The 27065-nt window shown below is 43.7% G+C and overlaps 1 protein-coding gene across 1 annotated transcript; it reads right to left on the bottom strand.

The window, feature by feature from the left end:
• On the bottom strand, window positions 1–27056 carry CDC6 (cell division cycle 6; the record flags this gene model as incomplete). The annotated part of the gene is made up of 12 exons (XM_080714052.1): window positions 26814–27056; window positions 18385–18566; window positions 16998–17279; window positions 16668–16867; window positions 16246–16421; window positions 14421–14527; window positions 13290–13429; window positions 10001–10101; window positions 7134–7198; window positions 4577–4779; window positions 1375–1515; window positions 1–90 (listed from the first exon to the last, which is right to left on the bottom strand). The coding sequence occupies exons 2-12, from the start codon at window positions 18551–18553 to the stop codon at window positions 1–3; spliced, it is 1674 nt and encodes a 557-aa protein (XP_080570178.1). The 5' UTR covers window positions 18554–18566; window positions 26814–27056.
• Between the last annotated feature and the right edge of the window lie 9 nt (window positions 27057–27065).

Here is a 27065-nt window from a genome sequence, read left to right as displayed (position 1 = left end):
TTAAGTCGACCCAGTAGCCAAGATATTTCCAATCAAAGCTTTGTCTTTCAAAGCATGTTCTATTTCATTCTCGTCAATCTTCAAAGATACCTGCAAAGAGAAAAGAATTTTTCATGGTGAAGAACTCACAAAGCAAAGTTGTTATTACACTAACTCATATCATATTCCATATTAAACTTTTCTCTAAGAAGCAAACAAAATTTTTTGAGGAACTGGGGATGGAACCCAGGAGCATTCTACCTCCAAGTAACACCTCTTTCTTTTGAGACAGGGTCTCACTGAGTTGCAAAGGGCCTCACTAAGTAGTAGCTGAGGCTGCTCACAAACCGCAGTCCTCTTGTCTCAGCCTCCCAAATGCTGGGATTACAAGCACGCGCCACCACACCCGGCTAACACTACTTTTCTAAATGATCTAGAAACAAAACAACAGTACTAGGGAGGCTAAGACAGGAGGATTGAAAATTTGATGCCAGCCTCAACTACTTAGTGAGGCCTTGTTTCAAAATAAAGAACAAAGGAAAAAAAAAAAAAAAGCGCTGGGGGTAAGCTCAGAGGTAGAATGCCCTACCACACACACAAAATCCCTTATCACTCTGCTCCTCACAATACACCTTAAATCCACCTAACAAAATCCAAATTGTTTATCTAATTATAGTCATTTTTTCCCTTTCCTTTTTTTTTCTTTCTGGAATTACAAGTGTGCACCACCACGCCTGGCCTAATTGTGTTCATTTTTCATCTTTACTTTAGCAAAGAAAAATATCTCCAAATCAGGACAATTAAAAATATTGTCATAGCCGGGCATGGTGGCGCATGCTTGTAATCCCAGCATTCGGGAGGCTGAGACTGGAGGATTGCAGTTCGTGGACAGCCTCAGCTACTTAGGCACTCTGTAACTCAGTGAGACCCGGTTTCAAAATAAAGAATAAAGGCTGGGCGTGGTGGTGCACGCTTGTAATCCCAGCGCTTGGGAGGCAAGACAGGAAAATCGCGCAGGTGTGAAGCTGGCCTAAGAGACCCTGTTTCCAAATAAAAATATAAAAAAATAGGTCTGGGAAAGGCCCCTAGGTTCAATCATCCCAGTCCTACCACCACCACCACCACCAAAAAAAAAGTCATAAATTAGCCAGGCGTGGTGGCACACGCTTGTAATCCTAGCACTTGAGAGGCAGAGACAGGAGGATCGCACAGGCTTGAAGCCAGCCTCAGCTACTTAGTGAGGCTCTCAGCAGCTTAGTGAGACCCTGTTTCCAAATAAAGTATAAAAAGGTCTAGGAGTATAGCCCAGAGGTAGAAAAGCCCCTGGGTTCCACTCCCAGTACCACAAAAATAAAATAAATAAAAATATTGTCATAAGAAAGCAATCAGTTGTACCTTTGTGAAGCGGGTTTCCTTGTTTTTCTTTAATCCTAAAATGCCTCTAGATTCTAAGAGCCCTGAAAGTGACAAACACTCTGACTGGTCCACAGCTGCCACCTGCTGTTTGCGACAGACGTTATTGTAGGCTTCATGTAACTAGGAAGAAAAGAGAAGAAATGTTGCTTAAAAGTTATGTCTTAGCCGGGCAGTGGTGCATGCCTGTAATACCAGTACTTAGGAGGTTGAGACACAAGGATCGCATGTTCAAGACAAGCCTCAGCCATTTGGTGAGACCCCGTTTCAAAATAAAATAAAAAGGGCTGGGAGTGTAACTTGGAGGTTGAATGCCCTTGGGTTCAATCCCTAATACCAAACCAAACAAACAAAACAACAAAACAACACACACACACACACACACACACACACACACACACACACAAAAAAAAAAAAAAAAAAAAAAAAAAAGAAAGAAAAGAAAAGAAAAAAAGCCGGGCATGGTGGCGCACACTTGTAATCCCCGCGCTTGGGAGGCAGAGACAGGAGGATCACGCAGGTTCGAAGCCAGCCTTGCTGGCTTAAGAGACCCTGTTTCCAAATAAAAATATAAAATAGGTCTGGGAGTGTAGCCCGGAGGTAGAAGGGTTTCCAGGAACCCCTGTACCACCACCACAAAAAAAAAAGGCACATATCAGATGGGCATGGTGGTATATACCTGTAATCCATCACAAAACTTGAGAGGCAGAGGCAGGAGAATTGCAGGTTTGAAACCAGCCTAACAACTCAGTGAGACCCTGTTTCAGATTTGTGTGTGTGTGTGTGTGTGTGTGTGTTTGTGTGTGTGTGTGTGTGTGTATAGTACTGGGGGTGGAACCCAGGGCCTTTCTACCTCCAGGCTATACTCCCAGATCTATTTTTTATATTTTATTTGGAAACAGGGTCTCACTAAGTTGCTGAGAGCCTCACTAAGTAGCTGAGGCTGGCTTCGAACCTGTGCGATCCTCCTGTCTCAGCCTCCCAAGCACAGGGATTACAAGTGTGTGCCACCACACCCGGCCCTGACCCTGTTTCAAAATAAAAAACAACAGCAGGTGTGGTGGTACACACTTTTTTTTTTTTTTTTTTTTGTGGTACTGGGGACTGAACCCAAGGACATCTACGGCCAAGCTACACACCCAGTCCTACTTTAATTTTTTTGGTAGGGGCATTCTATCCCCAAGCTACACACCCAGCCCTATTTTTAATTCTTTATTTTGAAACAGGGCCTCAGTGAGTTGCAAAGGGTCTCACTAAGTAGCTGAGGCTGTCTATGAACTGCGATCTTCCTATCTCAGCCTCCCAGATGCTGGGATTACAAGCATGTGCCACTACACCTGGCTGGCACACACTTATAATTCAGTACTTGGGACGCTGAGATAGGAGAATCACAGGTTCATGGCCAGTCCCAGTAACTTAGTGAGACCCTGTTTCAAAATAAAAGAATAGCCGGGTGTGGTGGCGCACGCTTGTAATCCCCGCACTTGGGAGGCTGAGACAGGAGGATCGCACGGGTTCGAAGCCAGCCTCAGCTACTTAGTGAGGCTTTCAGCAACTTAGTGAGACCCTGTTTCCAAATAAAATATAAAAAAGGTCTGGGAGTATAGCCCGGAGGTAGAAAAGCCCCTGGGTTCCACTCCCAGTACCACCAAAATAAATAAATAAAAATATAAAAATAAAAGAATAAAATAGGGCTTGGGATATAGCTCAGAAATAGATGCTCCTGGGTTCCATCCCTAGTAACACTAACACACACACACACACACACACTCACACACAAATAAAATAAAGAAAAAACAACCCATAGCTCCTTAGCGCAGTTTTAGAGTGTTTGTCTAGCATGTATATTCAATTCTCAGTATTGCCAAAAAAAGAAAAAAAAATCATTTATCTTTTCTTGTTATTGTTGTGTGTGGTACTGGGGATGGAAACCAGGGGCATTCTACCTCCAAGCTACACCCCTAGTCCTATCTTTTTATTCTTTTATTTTGAAACAGAGCCTCATTAAGTAGCTGAGGCTGTCCATGAACCACGATCCTCCTGTTTTAGCTTTCCAAATGCTGGGATCACAAATGTCGCCACTTTGATTTGCCCAAAGTCACACAGTTAAGTTCACTGAAGAGCCAGAACCCAAGCTCCTAAACCTTTTAATCTGTTTGAACTAGAGTCTCCAAAGACATATATCTTATAACCTTACAATTTTTTTTTTTTTTTTTTTTTTTTGGGTACTGGGGTTCCTGGAAGCCCTTCTACCTCCGGGCTACACTCCTAGACCTATTTTTACATTTTTTTAAAATTTGGAAACAGGGTCTCCTAAGCCAGCACACACGGCTGGCTTTGAACCTGCGCGATTCTCCTGTCTCTGCCTCCCAAGTGCGGGGATTACAAGCGTGCGCCACCACGCCCGGCAAACCTTACAATTTTGGGGGGTAGTATCAAGGATTAAACCCAGGGACTTTCTATCTCTGAGCTATGTACCCACCCCTTTTTATTTTGAAACGGGATCTTCCTAAGTTAACTTCATGCTGGCCTTGCACCTGCAATCCTCCCATCTCAACCTCCCAGGTGCAAGGCCAGCATGCAGTTAACTTAGACCCTGTTTCAAAATAAAAAGGGGTGGGTATATAGCTCAGAGATAGAAAGCCCCTGGGTTTAATCCTAGATATTACCCCCCAAAATTGTAAGGTTATGGAACCCAGGGGCATTCGACTTCCAAGCTACACCCCCTGCCCTATTTTTTATTCTTTATTTTGAAACCGGGTGTAAGTTGTAGAGGGCCTAAGTAGCTGAGGCTGTCCACGAACTGCAATCCTCAGGTCTCAGCCTCCCAAATGCTGGAATTGTAAGCGTGCACCACGACGCCCATCTTATATTTTTATATCTATTATAGATATAAAACCACCAAGGGTGTTCTACCTCTGAGCTACACCCCAGTTCTATTTTATTCTTTAAAATAGGGTCTCACTAAGTAGTGAAAGCCCTCACTAAGTAGCTGAGGCTGGCCTCAAACCTGTGATTCTCCCGTCTTAGCCTCCTAAGTACTGAGATTACAGTGTGCGCCACCACGCCCAGCTTGAAATATATTTTTAATTCATATGAGCTGGAGCATGATAATCCTTTTGAAAAATATCTGCACTGCAAAGCATTCTCTTTACCTAAACATCTGCTGAGATCCCCAACTTACCTTTCCCAGAGTGACCTCTTTGACTTTCAGCTGCTTGGTCAAGAGCAACAAAGAGCAGACCAAGATCTTCTGCTGAAGAGGGAAAGAATCGTGTGCTCCTTCTTGTCCCAAAGTCATCCTGTTACCATCAACTTCTGAAATGACTTGGGAGATGTGAGTGAGACCAACACGCTTGGGAACCAGAGACTCAGAAGATGATTTACCTATGTAAAATAAATCAAATTTCATCAGATTCTTTTTTTTGTGTGTGTGTGTGTGTGGAACTGAACCCAGGGGCATTCTACCTCCAAGCTACACTCCCAGCCCTATTTTTAGATATAGGGTCTTGCCAAGTTGCTGAGGCTGGCTTCAAACCTGAAATCTTCCTGTCTCAGCCTGCCAAGTACTGGGATTAGAGGTATGGCACCATACTTGGCTCTTCATTAGATTTATAAAATACTATGAGCCAGGCATGGTGGTGCATGCTTGTAATCCCAGCATTTGGGAGGCTGAGACAAGAGGATCACAGTTCGAGGACAGCCCCAGCTACTTAGTGAGGCCCTTTGCAAATCAGCGAGACCCTGTTTCAAAATAAAGAATAAAAAATAGGGCTGGGGGTGTAGCTCGGAGGTAGAAGGCCCTTGGGTTGCATCCCCAGTACCACAAAATAAGTAAATAAAAAATACTATCTGTATGCGTGCTGAGACAGATGATATAAGATTCAGCTAAAGGAAGTACAAATATAGTCACAGGGTCACATGATAGCGAAGCACAGGTTCCAACTCTAAGGAGAAGCCAAAGGATGAAAGACAACACCATCCTCATAAAGACCCCAGTGTAATGTGGGATGATTTGAAAATAAGGTTATCCTTTCTCTGGGCAGAATGGCAAGCTATTTGTCCTGTAGAATGTAATTTAATGTTAGACAAAAATCTGCCTCAAGAAACAATGAGGACCAAAAAGAGCTATTATTTCCTGCCTTGGAAATCCTTAATGTCTCCGAGGTAAAGAACAGAACCTTGAGGCAAAAATGATAACCAAGTAAAAATAAAACACAACAAAGTCAGAAAAACAACCCAAATATTTTGAACCAAAACGGCCGATAAATGTAAAAACGTGGATAGTAAAGTGAATTCCTCATCAGTCCTCCAGATGGCCTTCCCAAATGACCTTGGAAGTCTGCTTCACTTGCCCAAGCTGATCTGCAGAACAACACTCAAGAAAATGTCACTGGATATCCTAGCAGATAGCACCCTCTCAAAAGCCGGAGGCTGGGAAACTGCCAACAAGCTGCATAGGACTATGGCCTCATTGTTAGGAGATGCACGACTGCTAAGACTGAGGAGGGATCTGCTCTGTAACAACCTTTGCCTGAAGTTACTTCCTGAGACCATGCAGTTGCCCCACAATTTGCCTGTTTCATTACTACAAATGGGATGCGGCAGAGGACTAATGGAGAAAGCAGAGCTACCAGATCAAGTAACAGAATCTTAAAGTTGAAAGGGATGCAGTGGTCTAGTCTTACTCCCTACTCAATGGCTGAATCCCCCCCGAAAACAATCCCAACATGTGGTCTTGTGTTCAGCTCTTGTCTGAGTTATCTTTAATGTGAGGGAACTCCTATGCTTAAAAAAAGCTAGTTCTATGTATTAGAAAGTTTTCTCTCATATTTATTGAAATCAGGATCCCTATAGATTTCTGGAGCCATTAAAAACCAATCTCACACCTATCAGAAGCCAAACGATAGGAATTAGCTGGGTGTGATGTAGCAATACCTGTATTCCCCGGTATTTGTGAGGCTAAGACAGGAGAATCTTAGGTTCAAGGCCAGCATCAACAACTCTGTGAGAAACTGTTCCAAAATAAAACATAAAAAGGGCTGAAGTGTAGCTCAGAGGCAGAATGCCCTGGATTTGATCACACACACACACACACACACACACACACACACACACACACACACACACAGATTAGTAATTTATGCCAGGAATTTACAACTTCTTTTATTTGTTTTTGGTACTCCCAATCAGTACAGAAATGAAGGAAGAAACAAAGTCAGACTGTTCTGTTTCTAAAGATTAACACTAGATATTAAACACTGACAAGATATGTCATTCACGGTCATTTTACATGAATGAGAAGAGAAGGGAAAGTTAATTTTGCCACTTGTGATAAGACTGTTCACTGCAGCCACGTGACCTTTGTACCTTCGCACTGAGATTTGTTTGAAGGTGTAAGATAGCCAGCTCTTTTACCCGGCTCCCCCTTATTTGCTTTCACCTATAGGCACTCAACCTAAGTACCCAGAGGGAAGCTGATTCCACCTTATTGGCTACAGTTTTCATTCCTAGATCTTAGAAAGAAAATTTGCTCTATCCTAGTCCTTTATGTAAGATCCTGGGTAATTCACTTCTAGTAACACAATGATTAAAACCAAATAGATGAAACTGACCAAACATGACAGCGAAATGGGTAAGTGTGCATGTAACTACATTTATTTCATCTTTCTATCACTTTCCTCAGAAAGTTAAGCTTCTGATTATAAAAAAAAAAGACAGGAAAAAGATAAACTACTTACATTCAGACAGTGGTTTGAGGATAGTCTGGCTTTTGACATCCGACTCTACAATTTCAATGGCTCTCCTATAAAAAATATTTCTAAAATTAATTTAGTCTGAGCCAAACCAAACACCACACCAAACCACCAAACTCAAAAGCAGGCACATTAACTAAAAACATGTTTCAAAAATTTAAAGCCCCCAAGCAAAACTAGATTTTATCTCAGCTAAAAGGAACTTAATTGCTTTGAAATAATTCATGGAACAGGGATTTGTAAAACTTCAACAGTACACATTCCTCTTATAGATGCCAAGTAAGTTATCATACACTGGACCAATAACACATTTTTCTTTTAGTACTGGAGTTTGAACCTAAGGGCATTCTACCTTCTAGCTACACGCCCAGCTCTTTTTATTTTGGAATAAGGTCTCCCTAAGGTGCTGAGTGGCTTGCTAAATTGCTGAAGCTGGCCTTCAACTTGCAATCTTATCTCAAACCCTGTTTTAAAACAATAACGACAAAAAGCCAGGCACGTAATGTATGCTTGCAATCCCAGATTTGGGAGCTGAGACAGGAAGATTGCCGGTTTGGTACCAGCCTTAGGAAAGGAACTCAGTGAGGCTTGCATTAACTGAGGGGGGGACCTCTTATTTCAGGTGGGCATAATGGCGCAGGCTTGTAATTCCAGTACTTCAGAGGTTGAGACAGGAATATCACAGGTTCACGGCCAGCCTCAGCAACCTAGTGAGGTCCTGAAAACAACTTAGTAAGTTCCTGTTTAAAAAAAAAAAAAAAAAAAAAGCCAGGTGACGTGGCACGTACTTGTAACTACAGCATTTTTTTTTTTTTTGGTGTGGTACTGGGGGTGGAACCCAGGGGCTTTCTACTTCTGGGCTATACTCCCAGACCTATTTTATTTGGAAACAGGGTCTCACTAAGTTACTGAGAGCCTCACTAAGTAGCTGAGGCTGGCTTCGAACCTGTGCGATCCTCCTGTCTCAGCTTCTCAAGCGCAGGGATTTCAAGCGTGTGTCACCATGCCCAGCATTTGAGAGCCTAAGAGGATCCTGGCTCGCAGACAGCCTCAGCTACTTAGTGAGGCACTCTGCAACTTAGTGAGATGTTGTTTCAAAATGCCCCTTGGTTCCATCCCCAGACCTGCAAAAAGAAAAAAAAAAAAAAAAAAAAAAACTGGGCGTGATGGCGCACACTTGTAATTCCAGCATTCAGGAGGCTGAGACCGGAGGTTCACAGTTCACCGACAGCCTCAACTACTTAGTGAAGCCCTCCACAACTTAGTGAGACCCTGTTTCCAAATAAATTAAAATAAAAAGAATAAAAATAGGGCTGGAGGTACAGCTCAGAGGTAGAGTGTCCCTGGGTTCAATCCCCAGCAACACACACACACACACACACACACACACACACGAGTGAGGGTGTAGCTCTGAGGTAGAATGTCCCAGGGCTCAATCCACAGTAGACAAAAAACAAATAAGCAACAAAAAATAAGGCTGGTAGTATAACTCAGATGTGGAATGACCCTGTGTTTCATCCCTAGTACAACATGCATACACACAGAGAATTGTATTTTATATTTATTTTTATTATTATTATTATTATTATTATTATTATTATTATTTGCAGGTCTGGGGATGGAACCCAGGTGCATTTGACCTCCAAGCTACACCCCTGCCCTATTTTTTATTCTTTATTTTGAAACCGGGTCTCACTGAGTTGCAGAGGGCCTCACTAAGTAGCTGAGGCTGTCCGCAAACCACGATCCTTCAGGTCTCAGCCTCCCGAATGCTGGGATTACAAGCGTGTGCCACCACGCCCGGCTAAGAATTTTTAATAAATAAATAAAATAGGGCTGGGACTGTAGTTCAAAGGCAGAGTGGCCCTGAGTTCAATTCCAGTACCTAAAAAAGAAAACTCCAAAAGACAACAAAGCAAAGTAAGAAAAAGCCATAGGTAGAAGAAAGATTAGTATGGGTGACTAATAAAACTAGGACCATCCACACACAGAAGACCTAAAAGGATCTTTTATATACACACATGTACATGTATATACACACAGCAGATATGTGTGTACATATATCTATAGGATATGTGTAGGCTCAACCATGCTAGCCTACATAGCTATTGCTTATAGTTACAGTCTTTACTCAAGTAGTTTGCTGACTAGCAGAAACTTTCAAATTCGGGATCATGCACTCTAGCAATGGGAAGAGCTTACTCTCCCACTGCTCTCTCCAATGTGCTTTGCCCACAGGAAGCCATAAGCCTAAGCTGGATCTTCTGCATGGCAGTAGGGGAGGTGGGACCAGCGGGCCAGCACAGCAAGGACCTTTTTAATGGGCCCAGTGTCCCTACTGGGAGGGAAGAAATTTCATCAGTCAGCACAGAGGCTTTCCCCAGCAGGAGGGGCCGGGGGATGGGAAGGGAGAAAGAGAGCTAGAGGAGGACTGTGGGGGACTACCAACTGGAGGAAAGAAGGGTGCCCACAAAAGGAAAGAGAAGGGAAGGGAAGGGAATCTAAAGGCAAAGATGGTTCAGGTCCATAAATAAACCTGCTTGAGACCAGCTAATGGAAAAGTAAACTGGAGTCTTTTTTAATACAAATGTAATTAACCAATCTATAATCACCACAGGGAGTGCCAGCAACATCTCATTTATTTCTCCCACTGTAGGTAATGGACTGATAATGTTTCAGACATTAACACGGTGGAAATCCAGAGCTCCCCACTGAGAAACAAGTCCTCCTTTCTGAGCATAAAAAGTACCAGAATGAAGCCTCTTAAGCCACATTCACTTGAGTTACATGAGACAATTAGCAGCCATTTCTATTTATTTTTAATAAAAGCAGCCAAGAGTGCCATAACTCACCTACAAACATCTAATGCTTTGCGAACATCTCCCGAAACAGCAGAGACTTTGCGGGCACAGAACTGAATTGCAGCACTGTCCAGAACCTGATCTTTAGATACCTTGAGAAAAACACAGAAGATGACAATTTGAACTGTAAGATTCTCTCCCTACAGTGCAGATTCTAGACATATTTTTCACAATTTGGTCTAAACCTGATTGGCCACCCCTTAGGAAATGCCTTTTCTGCTTGTAAATAAATGGAGATAATGTTTTCACGTATCTAAGGAAAAAAATAAATAAAACCAGGAGTGGTGGCACACACCTGTAATCCCTATACTTGAGAGACTGAGATGGAAGGATCTCAGGTTCAAAGGCAGCCTCAGAGACTTAAGGAGACCTTGTTTCAAAAATAAATAAAACAGGGCTGGAGTATATATAGCTCAGAGGTGGAATGCCCCTGGGGTATCACACACACATACAAATAAATGAATGAAAAAAAAAAAAAAAAAAAAAAAAAAAAAGCCTGGCATGATGGCGCTCACCTGTTATCCTAGTACTGGAGAAGCTGACACAGAAGAATTGCAGGTTCATGGCCAGCCTCAACAACTTAGTGAGGCTGTTAAAAAAAAAAAAAAAGTGTGTGTGTGTGCCTTCTCTTTTGAAAGTGACTAAATAGCATTTTGTTTTTGGCATTGGAGATTAAACCCAGGGACATTCTTCTTTGGAGCCACATTCTCACCCTATTTTATTATTTATTATTTTTATTTTATTATTTATTATTTTATTATATATATATATATATATATATATATATATATATATATATATATATATATATATATATATATATATATATATATGGTGTGGGGAGGTAGTGGGGGTGGAACCCAGGGGCTTTTCTACCTCCGGGCTATACTCCCATACCTATTTTTATACTTTATTTGGAAACAGGGTCTCACTAAGTTGCTGAAAGCCTAAGTAGCTGAGGCTGGCTTCGAACCTCCTGCGATCTTCCTGTCTCAGCCTCCCAAGCGCAGGGATTACAAGCATGCGCCACCATGCCTGGCCCTATTTTATTCTTTATTAAAACAGTCTCACAAAGTTGCTGGGGGCCTCATTGCAAACCATGATCCTCCTGTTTCAGACGCTCAAGTACTAGAATTACAGGCATGCACCACCAGGTATGGCTGTAGGCCCTATTTCTTTCCTTTTTTTGTGGTACTGGGGATGGAACCCAGGGGCTTTGATACCTCCAAGCTACACCTCCAGCCCTATTTTTTATTCTTTAATTTAAAACAGGGTCTCACTGAGCTGTAAAGGGTTTCACTAAGTAGTAGCTGAGGCTGTCTGCAAACTGCAATTTTCTTGTCTCAGCCCCCCAAATGCTGGGATTACAAATAGGCACCACCATGCCTGGCTTAGGCCCTATTTCTTAATGGCCATTAAAGAAAAATGTGAAAGCTGGGCATGCTTGTAATCCCAGTATTTGGGAGGCTGAGACAGGAGGAGAGGATCAGGGTGCCTCAGCTACTTAGTAGGCCCTCTGCAACTTAGTGAGACACTGTTTCAAAATAAAGAATAAAGCCCTACTTAGTGAGGCCCTCTGCAATTTAGTGAGACAACTGTAATCCCAGTACTTGAGAGGCTGAGACAGGAGTGTCGCAGGTTCAAGGTCCATTTTGGCAAGCAGTGAGACTCTCATCAAAATAGCAAGACCTTGTTTCAAAATAAAAATAAAACTGGGCCAGGCGGGGTGGTGCACCCTTGTAATCCCAGCATCTGGGAGCCTGAGACAGGAGGATTGTAGGTTCGAGGACAGCCTAAGCTCTTTAGTGAGACCCTCTGCAAATTAGTGAGATGCTGTTTCAAAATAAATAATAAGCCGGGTGTGGTGGCACACACTTGTAATCCCAGCACTTGGGAGGCTGAAACAGGAGGATCACACAGGTTTGAAGCCAGCCTCAACTACTTAGGCTCTCAGCAACTTAGTGAGATCCTTGTTTCCAAATAAAGTGTAATAGGTCTGGGAGAGCCAGGTGTGCAATCCCAGCATTCGGGAGGCTGAGACAAAATAATTGTGATTTGCAGGCAGCCTCAGCTACTACTTAGTGAGGACTATTGCAACTCAGTGAGACCTGTTTCAGAACAAAGAATAAAAAATTAGGGCTGGGGGGTATAGCTCAGAGGTAGAATTCCATTCCCAGTACTGGGGAAAAAAAAAAGGTCTGAGAGTATAGCCCAGAGGTAGAAAAGCCCCTGGGTTCCACCCCTACTACTAAATAAATAAATAAATAAATACAAAAATAGGGCTGGGAATGCAGCTCTGAAGTAGAATGCCTCTGGGTTCCATCCCCAGTACCACAAAAAAGAAAAAAGAAAATAAGGCGGGGCGTGGTGGCGCACCCTTTTAATCCCAGCATTTGGGAGGCAGAGAAGGGAAGATCGTGGTTCACAGACAGCCTCAGCTACTACTTAGTGAGGTCCTTTGAAACTCAGTGAGAGCCTGTTTCAAACATAAAAAATGTAGCTCGAAGGTAGAATGTCCATGGGTTCCATCCCCAGTACCGCAAAAATAAAAATAAAATAAAATGCCGGGCATGGTGGTGCACGCTTGTAATCCCCACGCTTGGGAGGTGGAGACAGGAGGATCACTCTGGTTCGAAGCCAGCCTTGCTGGCTTAAGAGACCCTGTTTCCAAATACAAGTATAAAATAGGTCTGGGAGTGTAGCCCGGAGGTAGAAGGGTTTCCAGGAGCCCCAGTACCACCAAAAACAAAATAAAATAAAATAAAATAAAATAAAATAAAAGCCAGGCGTGATGACGCATGCTTGTAATCCCAGTACTTGGGAGGCTGAGACAGGAGGATCACACAGGTTCAAAGCCAGCCTCAGCAACTTAGTGAGACCTTGTTTCCAAATAAAATATAAAATAGGCCTGGGAGTGTAGTCCAGAGGTAGAAGGCTCCTGGGTTCCACCCCAAGTACAAAAATAAAGAAAAATAAAATAATGGTTGGGTGGTATAGTTCAGAGGTAGATTGCTAGTGGATTCAATCCCCAGTACACAATCACCATCACAACCACCCAACCACCACCAAAAAAGAAAAAAAAAAAGGCATGAGTGATTGCTCTAATTCCTTTTATTTCAACACTGAGGCATTTAATAAATAGAGCCATATACAAAAACTTACAGAAATGTTCCCACTGTGGCTCATATACCATTAGTAAATCAATCAAAGCAAAATATTTTAGAACTGATGTTAGGTTTCCTTAACAAAGGTGACCCACAAAACAGATGTTGGCACTTACTTGATTCAGTCGGTCCTGTAAGATAGTGGCTATCTGATTTCTGGTATAAGGTGGGAAGTTCAATAGCTGTGGCTTACACTTTTCTCTAGCTTCAAGCCTTGGCAGAATTCTGTCTGTGAGGTCCAGAGTATTAGCAATACCTGAAATAACAGTAAGTCAAATCAACCTAAAAGGAAAACTAAACCCTCCAAAGATAAATACAAAATTCCAGTTGTAATCCAGTATTCCAATTGTTGCTTACCATATACCCTCCACCCACTACAAGAGGTAAAAGTGCATCTATGAGGTAAGATGTATATAATTGTAGAATATTCTTTTTAAGTCAGGTTTAGAATTGTTCACTGATAAGCACAACCCAAACCCCCCAAATCTACTGTTTCGGAAATACAGTTTTTTGTTTTTTTTTTGGTGGGTACTAGGGATTGAAACCAGGACCTCACACATATTAAGCACTTGCTCTACCAGAGTTATCCCTGCCAGCCTGCATGTCTTTTTTTTTTTTTTTTTAAATAAAAGGCAAGGTCTTGCTATGTTACCCAAGCTGGCTTTGAACTCACAATTCTCCCATTTCAACCCTCTGATTAGCTGGGACTACAGGCTCATGCTTTAGTACAACTAATATGTCATTTTTACTCAAACTAAAAATTGATTTTACCTTAAGCCGGGCGTGGTGGCGCATGCTTATAATCCCAGCATTTGGGAGGCTGAGACCTGGAGGATCACGGTTCGCAGACAGCCTCATCTACTTAGGCCTCTGCAACTCAGTGAGACCCGGTTTCAAAATAAAGAAAAAATAAATAGGGCAGGGGGTATAGCTAGGAGATCAATGCCCCTGGGTTCCACCCCCAGACCCGCGCAAAAAAAAAAAAAAAAAAAAAAAAAAAAAAAAAAAAAAAAAAAACCTTAAATTCAAATTATAGTTAGTTCCTTGCTTTGACAACAAAGCAGAAAGCTGCTTTAAGATAAAATAGGTGAGAAATAAGCTGAAACGACTTATTTACTTCCCAGTACTGGAGCACCCCGGGTCTCATGTGTGCCAGGCAAGTGCTCTACTTCTAAACTACATCTCCATTTCAAGCTGAACAAATTTTAAACCCAAAACTTCAGATCCATTAACAACTAAGAACCAACCTATCAGCACCAATCGAGAATTGCTTAGCCATGGCCATTCAAATAGTGTGTATAATACATCCTGTCCTTTGCTGTCCAGCTGATCCATCTCGTCCAGCACCAACACACTGTAGATAAATAGAAACAATTAGCACCATAGTCACCTTCTTGTGTGTAGTAATGGGAAGGGATCGAGGGGCCTTCTACCTCCAGGCTACACTCCCCGCCCTATTTTGTTTTTTCTTATTTGGAAATAGGGTCTAAGGTGCTGACAACCTAAGTATCTGAGGCTAGCTTCAAACCTACAATCCTCCTGTCTCAGCCTCCCAAGTACTGGGATTAAAAGCCTGCACCACTACACCCGGCTCCATAGTCACCTTAATTCTTCAATGTGTTTATCTGAAGTAACTTTCGGTCATATTCCTAAGGTAGAGTTTGAAGATTGTAACTGATACACAATCACTGTTAGAAAGATACTTCCATCATGAATGAGAAACATCTAATTGTTTTCTTTTTCTTTTTTTATTTTCTTTTTTATTTTTATTTATTTATTTTTGGTGGTACTGGGGTTCCTGGAAGCCCTTCTATCTCCGGGCTACACTCCCAGACCTATTTTTACATTTTTATTTGGAAACAGGGTCTCCTAAGCCAGCGCGCGGCTGGCTTCGAACCTGCGCGATCCTCCTGTCTCTGCCTCCCAAGCGCGGGGATTACAAGCGTGCGCCACCACGCCCGGCGTAAATAAAATTTTAAAAAAAGAAAAAGAGCCAGGCATGGTGGCGCACGCTTGTAATCCCCGCGCTTGGGAGGCAGAGACAGGAGGATCGCGCAGGTTCGAAGCCAGCCGCGCGCTGGCTTAGGAGACCCTGTTTCCAAATAAAAATGTAAAAATAGGTCTGGGAGTGTAGCCCCGAGGTAGAAGGGCTTCCAGGAACCCCAGTACCACCAAAAAATAAAAAAATAAAAAAATAAAAAATAAAAAATTACTTATTATTTATTTTTCTTTTCTAAACATTTTTTTAATTTTTTTCCCGATACTGGGGATGGAACCCAAGGGCATTCTACCTCCAAGCTATACTCCCAGCCCTATTTTTTAATTCTTTATTTTGAAACAGGGTCTCATTGAGCTACAAAGGGCCTAAGTAGTAGCTGAGGCTGTCTGCAAACCTCCTGTCCCAGCCTCCCAAATGCTGGGATTACAAGCATGCGCCACCACACCCAGCGGCTTTCTACCTCCAGGCTACACCCCAGCCCTATTTTATAATGTAATTGGAAACAGGATCTCACTAAGTTGCTGAGGCTGACTTGGAACCTGTGCAATCCTCCTGTTTCAGCCTCCCAAGTGCTGGGGTTACAAGCATGTGCCACCACGCCCAGCTAACACCTAGTTGTTTTTAAGCAAATAGTTTAATTTTCTCCAAGCTGGCTGTGTTAGTGCACACTTGTAATCCCAGTAGTTGGGAGGCTAAGATAGGAGGATCACAGTTTTGTGGCCAGCCTCAGCTACTCAGGCCATCCACAACACAGTGAGAACCTGTTTAAAAATAAAGAATAAAGCTGGGCGTGGTGGCACATGCTTGTAATCCCCGCACTTGGGAGGCGGAAACAGGAGGATGGCACAGGTTCCAAGCCAGCCACGCTGGCTTAAGAGACCCTGTTTCCAGCACCACAAAAATGAGTAAATAAATAAAATACTTTTTTTCCAAATTAAAGTTAGAAAGCCTATTTTTCATTCCTACAAGTTTATGTAACTACTTCTTATAAACCAAATATAGGAAATGTTCTTTTTGTGGGTAATAGACCTTGCAGATTTTCACAAAGCAATATGCAGCAGAGAAATACTTACATCATGGGGCTCTTCTCTGCAGTCATATGTTTTTCCAGTTTCTTCATCATGTCCTTCCCAGCTGGCCTGGATATTCCTTCCTGAAAAATCTCCTGAGCAATAGCTGGAAATACAGCCTGGGCACTCCTCAAGGACATGCAATTCAGCATGATAGTCTTAAAGCCTTTTATTTCCTTCTAGAGAAAAATGCAAACACAGGAATTATTTGGTCTCAGATAAAGATCTGAATGAAACCTGAAATATCTTTGCAAGCTAACAGTATAAAAGAAGCAGCTCTATTTTCATTTGGAAAGAGTTAAGACAAAACATTCACAAAAGTCTTATTTTGAGGAAACCTGAAATCTCCTAAATGTTTATTCTTCCTTAACCCTCAAAAGCTAAGTTGCATTTTTAGCAAGAGCATCATAATTCAGACTCTGTACCTTGAGATCTTGCAGAATTCGGCTTAAGCAGGCAGTTTTTCCAGTTCCAGGAGCACCAGAAAGGTAAAGACTTCCAGCTTTTTTCCCACAGATGTGTTCCCTTAGGAAATTCCTGATGACATCCATCTCCTTTTCTCTGGCAGGCAGCCGATCCGGGACAGCTGTATTCAGCAAAAGCTTTGCTTGCTGATAGCAAGTACCTGTGTCAGACATAAAAGGACAATGAGACACAACTGAAGGTGACTCAAAAGACCAACTGGCTTCCACTTTGAGTCATCAGGTCTGTTTATGATGGCTGCACTAATTAATAGCTGCTATGTAGGAACTTACCTTCTTGCTTGAATAGTCGCATACGTGCAGATTCTTTCTCCAAAGGACATTTCTGCTCACAATTTGTTGTGTTCTCTTGAACTTTTTGAACTGAGGAGAGTACTTTGTTTTGATTAACTCTGGCCTGTTCTCTTTTGCTGGGAGACTTAATTGTCGGCTGACTGTCAAATATCAATCTGCGTCCCTTATGTGTATGTGAACGAGGAGGGCCATTCTCCTTCTTGCCTTGCTTTGGTGGAGAACAGGAAGGTAAATGAGGGGTGTTGCATAGGTTGTCATCACCTGAAACATTAAAATTAGACGTGGTCACTCAAAGCAGTGGCCAGTATAAAAAAATCTATCTGAACCACAAAATAAAGCCTTCTCACCTAGAAGCAAACATTGACCACCAGATGGCAGCAGGGAGCCTTACTATTTGGTAAAAACCAAATGGGTTCCAGTGGGATGAAATTCTAAGATTGTTCTAAAATCCTAAAACTTGGGAGGCTGAGACAGTAGGATTATAGATTCCAAGACAGCCTCAGCAAGTAATGAGATTCATAAACCTAGTGAGATCTTGTTTCAAAATAAAAATAATAGGGCTGGAGGTATAGCTCAGAATACCTGGTGTTCAATCTTCAATCCCACCGAAAAAAGAAAAAACAAAAACAAAAACATTTTTTTAAAGTACTGAGATTGAATCTTAGAAGCACTCTATCTCTAAGCTACGCACCCAGCCCAATTTTATTTCTTTATTTGGATACGGTCTCATTAGGTTTCTGAGCCGCTCTACAATACCAAGGCTGGCTTTGAACCCGTGATCCTCCTGTCTCAGTATCCCAAATACTGGAATCACAAACGTGTGCCACCATGCCTGGCAAAAAAAAAGTTCTTAAAACAGAATTTCTCACTGACACCTTAAACCAAATCATTCTTTGTTGTAGAGGATGGCTTTTATCCATTATGCCAGTAGCAAGCACCTCCTCAGCCACTATAACTGAAAGTGTCTCCAGATACAGCCAAATATCACCCATCCCATAAAAACAAATGCTCTTGGTGGTGCACACCTGTAATCCCAGTATACAGGAGGCTAAGACAGGAGGATCACAGGTTTGAGGCCAGCCTCAACAACATAATGAGAACCTGTTTCAAAATTTAAAAAATTAAGTAGGCACGGAGGCACATGCCTATAATCTCAGTACTTGGGAGGCTGAGACAGGAGGATTGCACAGGTTCGAAGCCAGCCTCAGTTACTTAGTGAGGTTCTCGCAACATAGTGAGACCCTGTTTCCAAATAAAGTATAAAATGGGTCTGGGAGTATAGCCCGGAGGTAGAAAAGCCCCTGGGTTCCACCCCCAGTACCACACACACACAAAAAAAGTTGTACTCATACAATGGAAGGCTTACCCAGACGTTTTCTGGGGCTAAGAGGCAGAATTTTTGCAGGAGAGCAGGGTGTAACCTGGACATTTGCTGGTTCTAGTTTAGTGTCTCTAGAGGTTGTGTTCAATGTCCGAGATAGCTTCTTTTTTGGAAAACTGATTGTAGCCTGTGCCTGGGACCGGGTTTGAGGCATGATAGCAACACAGCTGGATACAGGGAAGCCTGTAAATAGATAAGTTAAGGAAAAATAACTAACTTGGAATCTCTTTCCTGATGAACACCCATTTTAGAAGTAAATATTTTAGGGCTGGGATGTAGCTCAGTGGCAAAGCACTTGCCTGCAAGTGTACCGCCCTGGGTCTGATCCCCAGTCCAAAAAGAAAAAGAAAAAAAAGAAGAAAGAACCCCTCCTCCAAAAAAAGTAAATATTTTAGCATTTAGTTCTGCTTCAAACCCAAATCTATGTAATAACATTTGTTGTCTACTAGTGTGTGCAAGATGCTGTTATAAGCATTTGACATATTAACTAATTTAAGTTTTACAACTATCTTAAAGATGAAATAACCGAGATGCACAGAAAGGCAGGGATAGAACCTGCTTCTGGCACCAGAGGCCAAGTTCTTAACCACTTAGGAAAGAAATAATCAATTTATCTTAATCGAGTTCTCCGATACTTCTACTTCCTCCACTCCGGGCAGGCAGAACGTCTCCGTCGTCAGTCCGGCCCACCACCGCCGCGCGGACGCCGCGCTCGGACCTCGCTGTCCTCCCTCGGCCCCGGCGCTCAACCCCACCCTGGGCACTCCCTCCCTGCGTGTCAGCTCCTGCACACACGCACCACTCGCTGCCGGCAGCCATTCGAGGCGCACGGCCCCGCGTCCCGCGGCGACCGCGGCTCTCCGCTCACCTGGCCCGGGGCCTCGTGGACTCCGCAGCCCGCGCAGCGGCCCTCCCCCGCCCGGTCCCGCCGTCCCCGGGCCTCCGCGGCAACCCCACCCTGCCCGGCCCTCAGGGTCGTCACCTCAGTGCAGGCGCCTCGTCGCGTCTCACACACCGCCTCGGAGACTCTCCACCGCCAGCGCCACACAGACACCACCCCGGGAGCTCCTAAGTCAGCTCGCGCCAAATCCGCACAGCCTCGGCGTTCCCGCCTCGCGCCAAAGCCCAGTCTCGCTCCGGATTGGCTGTCGCCGCCGCGCCGCGCGCCTTGGCCACCGCCCCTTTCTCCGCGTCCAATCCAGACCGAAAGCCCACAGCCAGTAAGACGGCCCCAGGACGCGGGGCCAAGCTGAAGCCACGCCCACTAGGTGGGGAGGGCGGAGATACATCCGGGGCCTCCGCGGGAAGGCGCGCGGTGGCGGTGAATGGCGCTGGTTCGTCGAGCCCGCCTTCCGCAAGGCTGGGCGGGAGATGTAGTCTTGTCCCTACGAGACTCTACTTCCGGTTTGGGTTTTTTTTTTTTTTAACTGGAGGTGTCAAGATTTCTTTGCCCCTTTTCACTACCAAACGTACCCAATTTTATTATCCTGATGGGCTACTTTCAGAGAGAGCTACTACATAATGCCATTTGGGTCCGGTTCTGTGTGCCAGGCATGATGCTGGGCGCTTTGCTCACCGTTCTAACTGCAAGGCATGATGCAAACGAGTGTGCAGGGTTTGAGGCCACAACATCTTGGTGGCAATGAAGGGTCTTGGATATTCTGGCACCCGAAGCAACGGTGTTTTGTTTTGCTGCACTAGGGAGCTGAAACAGGGGTGCTCTACCTCCTAGCTACAACCCCCACCCCCTACCCTCATTCATTTACCTAATGTAGCTCAGGGGTAGAATGGCCCAGGGTTCCATCCTCGGTACAAGAAAAAGAAAAGAAAAGAAAAGAAAAGAAAAGAAAAGAAAAGAAAAGAAAAGAAAAGAAAAGAAAAGAAAAGAAAAGGAGAAAGAGAGGAAGGAAGAAAGAAAGAAAGAGGGGAGGAAGGAAGGAAGGAGGGAAGGAAGAAAGGAAGGAAGGAAGGAAGAAACAGGGCCAAGAATTTACGTTTGCGTAAGAAATAGGGCCAATTTGGCCGGGTGTGGTGACTCACGCTTCTAATCCCAGCATTTGGGAGGCTGAGACCAGAGGATTGCGGTTCGAGGAGAGCCTCAGCTACTTAGTCAGGCCCTCTGCAACTTAGTGAGACCCTGTTTCAAAATAAAGAATAAAAAATAGGGCAAGGGGTGTAGCTCAGAGGTCGAATGCCCCTGGGTTCCATCCCTAAACACACACACACACACACACACACACAAAAAAAAAAGGCAAAATAAGGAATAAAAAATAGAGCCAGGCGTGGTCAAGGTGCACGCTTGTAATCCCAGCATTCGGGAGGCTAAGACTGGAGGATCGCCATTCACCGACAGCCTCAGCTTAGTGAGGCTCTTTGCAACTTAGTGAGAGCCTGTTTCAAAATAATAAAAAATAGGACTGGGAGTGTAGCTCGGAGGTTGAATGCCTCTGGGTTCCATCCCCAGTACCAAAAAAGAAAAGGGGGGGGGGACACCAATTCTTTATTTTTGTTCACTGTAAGAATATTATAGTCTGTCTACCTCCTTAACATTAATCCACACATTGTAGGGAGTAGAAAGAATTATAGCCCTTTAATTTAAAAATCTTTTATGGCCAAACACTAGGGTTTCAGGGTCAGGGAAGACTATTATAGAGGCAGCAAGCTGAGCTTTTAATGAAAAATATAAATTAGAAGACTTACTTTTGTGTGCGGCACCGGATCAAACCCAGGGGCATTCTACTTCCAAGCTACATCCACAGCCCAACTTTTTTGAAACAGTCTCAGGCGTGCATGGTGGCAGATGCTTGCAATTTCAGCATTTGGGAGGCTGAGACTGGAGGATCATAGTTTGCAGATAGTCTCAGCTACTTAATGAGGCCCTTTGCAACTCAGTGAGACCCTATTTCAACATAAAGAATAAAAAACAGCTGTACTGAAGTCTTCTACTAGTCTGTGGGCTTCTTGGAAACAAAGACCGAGTCTTAACCATTTGTAGATGCCTGTCTGGTACAGAATAAAATAAGTAATAAATGTTTGCCAATGACAGAATAAAAGGGACAAGTGGACATTCACGCTTTGCACGAACATTTTTTGTGGTTAGATAGCGTATCTGTAGTCTTTTATATGTGGTACTGGGAGTAGAGAGGGTCAGGGCTGCACTGAGCTACACCTCCAATTTTTCTTTAAGACTGGGCCTTGCCCAGGCTGACTTCCAACTTGTGATCGTCCTGCCTTAGCCTGAGTTGCTGGGATTTACAGGTTCAAGCCACTACATCCCGCCCAAACGTGTGGTCCTCACAGCCCTAAATCTAGAATGGATAATCTAATTTTTGTGTAAAGACAATCCAGACGGAGCTCCAGTGATGTCAAAGGTGAAGCCCTTCTCAGTTATCCTCTGGGGTGTCCAGGATCCCAACTGACATTTCCATTCCATTACCTCTGTCTGCAGAGTACTAGGAAGTCAAGAGAGGCATCTTCCTTCCAGTGGGCTGCACAGGTCAAGCCTAGAGTGGGTTAGGAAATACCTGAAAGGCACAATCACAGCAAGCAGCTGTGCCTTAATAGTAATTAGGGTGGACAGATGAGTGTTCTTATCACCTAACTCATTCACAGCGTCATGGAGGAATCAAACCACACTTGAAGGACCGGTCTGGCACTCTTTTGGGTGTGAGCACACACAGAGACCCAGACTAGCACTACCATCCCAGTGGGACAGAGAAGCTTGCAGGGTTAGGAAGTTGAGGGCCATTTAGGCAAGCTCCCTGTGCCAGCTACTTGAAAGTCAGGAAGAACAATTAAATCAATAAATAGGTAGTTTATTAATCATATTAATAACAAATATGGGTCAAATAATCAGAAATTCAGCCAATCTGGTAAATATGAATGAAAATGAAATGAGTTTTCCCCCCTCCTTTACTCTCATAGGTTTTTATATCTAAATTGAGTGATTCATCAACACACCCTTTATGAACTGAAATGAGAACTGATTTCCAGACCTTTGCTAGTGATGAAATGCAAGGTAAGCCCCTTAAACCTTAGTGGTGATTATGTCAGCTGACCACAGTAAACAAAGAATGCCTGGTTGAACTTTTCACACCTAAAGTCAAAGTTCAAGAAACCCACCTAGGATTTCAGTTTAAAAAGACAAACTGCCAGCACCCCCAGAAAAAGGAATACACACGAGCCTGGATGCCACGCTCCCCCCCTCTTCCAAGGTCAACTTGTGAATCAACCACGTGGCACAGGTAGAAAGAATCATAAGGAATACAAGGAACGGACACAAGACCAGGGGGCCTCCTGAGTCCCCTGAAACCACAGCTGAAGGGAGCTGAGTAGTAAATAGAACAATGACTGTCGGAATACCATGTCAGCACGGCTGATTAGAACTGTGACTTTCAAACACAGTAGAAGAGAAAACCCTCAAAAATTACTTCTGCTCAAGCCATACATGTACTTTCTCAGGGGACTTGGAATCAAAGCATCATGCTTACCCTAAGCCATCCTTGAGGCAGTATTCCAGACAAGAGTACACAGTTTTCTGTTTGTTTTGTTTTTGAGGTTTAATTAAACTGCACAGCATCCAGAAGAAAGAAATGTACCAAATAATCCAACCTGAGACCAGTTTATACATTTTAGAGGGGAGGGGGAAAATCAGTGCTATTTGGGAGAGGGAGTACTGAAATTAGAATATAACTCCAAAATAAATCATACAATAAATATTTAAAGAAATTGATCCACATGTAGACGGATGGACACACACACACACACACACACACACACACATGCGCGCAAACACATCATTCTAGTCTTTTATTCAGTGTTGACTGTGACTTCCATGCTGGTCACCGTGAGAAAGGACAAAGGTTAGACATTAAAAAAGGCTAGGCCCCTCTGGCCACCAGTGGAATGAGATTTAATGAGATTTAAGATGATTAGAGACAGAAACAACCAAGTTGTCAGAAACTATTGGAGAAAGAAAGAAACAGCAGTTATCAAGGAAGATTTTAATTACTTCAAAGAGGGAAGGAGGAAAGCACAGAAATCTAACACAAGTAAAGGCACAATGAACGTGGAGTTGAATGGAACCAAACCCTTCCTTCAGTTAAACAGTTATCCTTTCTTTTTTGCATGTGGTTTTGAAGGTTGTTATAGTTTTATTTCATTTTGTTTTTAAAAGATGAATCTTGAAGGCAGAGTCATAGTGGCCTTCCTCTCTTCCCTCCTATTCCCTAAATTAGGGTGACTTAACAGAAAGCCACCTTGACCATATAGCCAGGGACTGAAATTCAATAGGGAAAGATACAACTGGAACATGAAGAATCTGATTTGCAGTTGATTGCAGGTTGGGTTTCTAGGACAGACAGCTCAGTGTAGTGCCCTGTACTCCACCCCCAGAGCTTCACAGAAGGGAAGGACCCTGGAGTCACACTTCTCCCCCACTCCCATAAGCATTCAGCCTACAGATTATTTCAAGTGATCAGGAGAATTAAAACACACCCCAACCCTGAGTTGCTCTGTAGCAAATCTATTTACAATTTTTTTTCTCACCTCTCTTTGGAGGTAAATCTGGGTTTCAAGCTGAGAAGCCAAGAGTAAGGAAAGTCTCCCAGTGCAATGGCCAGTGATAAGTCTCCTTCCTTTGCCAGTTAAGAGGGCTGGGACAAATTCCTGGAGACAGCAGCCTTACGTACATCAGCGGGGATAATCCTAGGTTCTCACTTTGCTGGCCAGGCTGTGAAAATGGTGGGGCTCTCCCACGTCAGAGCAAAACCACACCTGGAATATCAAAGTGCTTTGGTCCAGGCTTGGTAACTGGGGGAGGGGGGATGGGCATCTAGCTCATTTAAAAACTTGGAGGTCACTACCCTGCTCACCAGACAGGGCAACAGGAAATATGTAGGCAATAGGAAACTAAACCAAACCCACACAAGGGCTTTAACCCAGCTTCTCAGATGCTTAGCTGGGCAATGTCTCTTCTGTTGAGGAGGGGACAAGGAGTTAGCGGGACTGGGCAGCAGCCTCAACATGAGGCCACGCAATCTTGCACTGAAGAGACGACATTCCCACGATCAGATAAAAAGAGTAGTTCTGAAGGTGAGAAGTTTTGGTGCTCTTGCAGCCGGCCCACCTTAAACCTCTATTACAAGCTTTATACAACATACAAAATAGACCAGTAATTATGAGGATCACATTCCCATTTTCAATAGCAAATATACATGATAAATCTGTTATTAACTGTGGGATCAAATAATGTATAAGGCAGACATTTAAGTAGGTGCTGTGTCATCAACACGCTCTGAAGGAGAAAGCCCATTTGATTAGATCTAGAGCCAGGCCTTTTGTTTTCCACAAGGCCAAGACAATGAAAATACCAACAATAAATGTGTGACACAGTCCAAAGGGCGGGGAATATGAAGGGCAGCAGGTCAGGAAGAGGAAGATAGCCCCAATGAAAAGCTGGGGTTTGGCTTTATTAATGATACTCATTTTTGATGCTCTATGTTTGAGTAAAGGAAAGGAAAGACATTTTGACAACATTGTACAAAAGGCATCAACTCCCATTTCAAAAATAAATGGGAAGACTTCACAGTCAAAGTTCAGTAACTTGTCAGCATCTACCCTGGAACTGTGCTGCAGTATCAGCTCTTGTACTCTCCCCTTTCTCAGCTCTATTCACTTCAGGGGGATACTCCTGGGAGGTAACTGCTAACAGATTTGAAAAGAGGAATGATAAATAAAAAGAATGCTTAGAAGCTTGGAGACAGATCTAATCATCATCTGTCTCCAGAGTCGACGAGGTCCAAGGGATCCAAAGGACAGCAGGCTCCACACAACCCAACTTGAGCCCTCCCTCACCTAACACTGGGAAGACTCGGGTTTCACCTGGCGCCATGCACAGACCCTCAGCTTGTGATCCAACAGATCAGAAAGGTCCTATGGCAGTTAGAGCCTGTGATGTGTCTGATGAACATTTCTGACTAGGTTTCCCCATTCATGTCAAAGAGCCTGGTCTCCTTGCCCTCATTTCTTTCTTTCTTTCTTTCTTTCTTTCTTTTTTTTTTTTTGGTGGTACTGGGGTTCCTCGAAACCCTTCTACCTCTGGGCTACACTCCCAGACCTGTTTTATATTTTTATTTGGAAACAGGGTCTCTTAAGCCAGCGAGGCTGGCTCCGAACCAGCGCGATCTTCCTGTTTCCGCCTCCCAAGCGCGGGGATTACAAGCGTGCGCCACCACGCCCGGCTCCTTGCTCTCATTTCAATCTCTGAGCAGTCTCTGAACATGGCAACAGCTGTAACAAACCAACCCATCTGATGTGTGGAGCCCAGGAACCTCATCCAGCTGCTGGAGAAGGGAAAGCCACTGTCCTATCATCCAACCTTAGTTGGAATCTCCATTTTCTCTGTGCTCTTTAACTAGGACCTGGAAGACAAAGAAACAATGTATTGCTGGCTGCCAAGGAAGACCTATTGGACCGAGGCATACCTCACTGGTCTTTTGTGCTTCTTGGCATAAAGGAATCTTTGAATATCCCCACAAGCATCTACTCATTCCTTCACCCTTTTATTCCCTGCTGTGTTAGCCCCTGCAGTCTTGGGAAGGTGATGATAGTGGAAAGGAATAGAAAGAGCTTAGGCAGATGGACTGTGGACTTCAATGTCAGCAGGCCATAATGACCTCTGTAGCCCTACACAACCAGCCCCTCCCACAAAGTGCTTCACCCTTCCCTTTTTAGTCATCCTGGAACACTCTTCAGGAGCTGAGCTCAAAGGACCATTTGCTACTTTAGGGCCAGTCAGAAAAGACTGAGGCAGACTTGAGGTTGAGGCTCAGGTCTTGTCTTCCTATCTCCTACCAGAGGTTTCTGGGGTTTGTAAATCAGGAATGACTGAGGCCTCTAATAAAAAGTGACTGTTCTCTTGAGGGAATGGGGCAGGACACCCTTCAGCCACGCACCCTGAGGAATGGGGCAGGGAGTCCCAGAGGACTCGAATGGCTCCTGGTCCCTTAGGTGTAGAAGAACTGACTGGCTCTAACATGATCCTTAGTTTATTTCACCTTCTCCTTTGATTAAACGTTTAACAGTTGATTAGTATTTAGTGTTTATATCCAACAAATCCCTGGAATGGGAGGAGGGGTTTGAGACAAAAAAAAAAAAAAAAAAGGAAAATATCCTTAAAAATAAGCAAGACTCATTTCCTTGTCCTTTCTCCAAATCTGACCTTTAAAACAGATCAATTCTCTGCAAACTCCTTTCCTGCTTCACTAAAATGCCCCCTCCCTGGAAGTCCTGGCCGTGCCAGCCTTCTAAATGATGAAATAGAATCTACCTAACCTTCCCCCCGAGTGGGTGAGGGCAGTTAGGGGTACCATTCTCCACTCTGCCCAACAACGAGTTCATTCACCACAAGGCACCTTTCCTCAGAGGAAAGCAGGAGACATGGAAGCTTTCTCCTCTTCTTGCTAGCAGGCCTTGCTAGAGAGGGATGGATGCAGGGTTTGAGACCCTACTGCTGATATAAAGCGTCCAATCACCAAGTCCAAAGACGAGATGCATAGATGGAGGTGAGCTGGGAGGATGCTTGGAGTCTAGGGTTGGTTGCACAGGAGAAACATATAGGAGCTCTCATGCAGGCTTCAGAGAATGGAGGGGACCATCTGAGAAGA

This window comes from Muscardinus avellanarius (genome assembly GCF_963383645.1).
Source record: "Muscardinus avellanarius genome assembly, chromosome: 16".
NCBI lineage: Eukaryota > Metazoa > Chordata > Mammalia > Rodentia > Gliridae > Muscardinus > Muscardinus avellanarius.
This window is presented reverse-complemented; position numbering and strand designations above follow the sequence as displayed.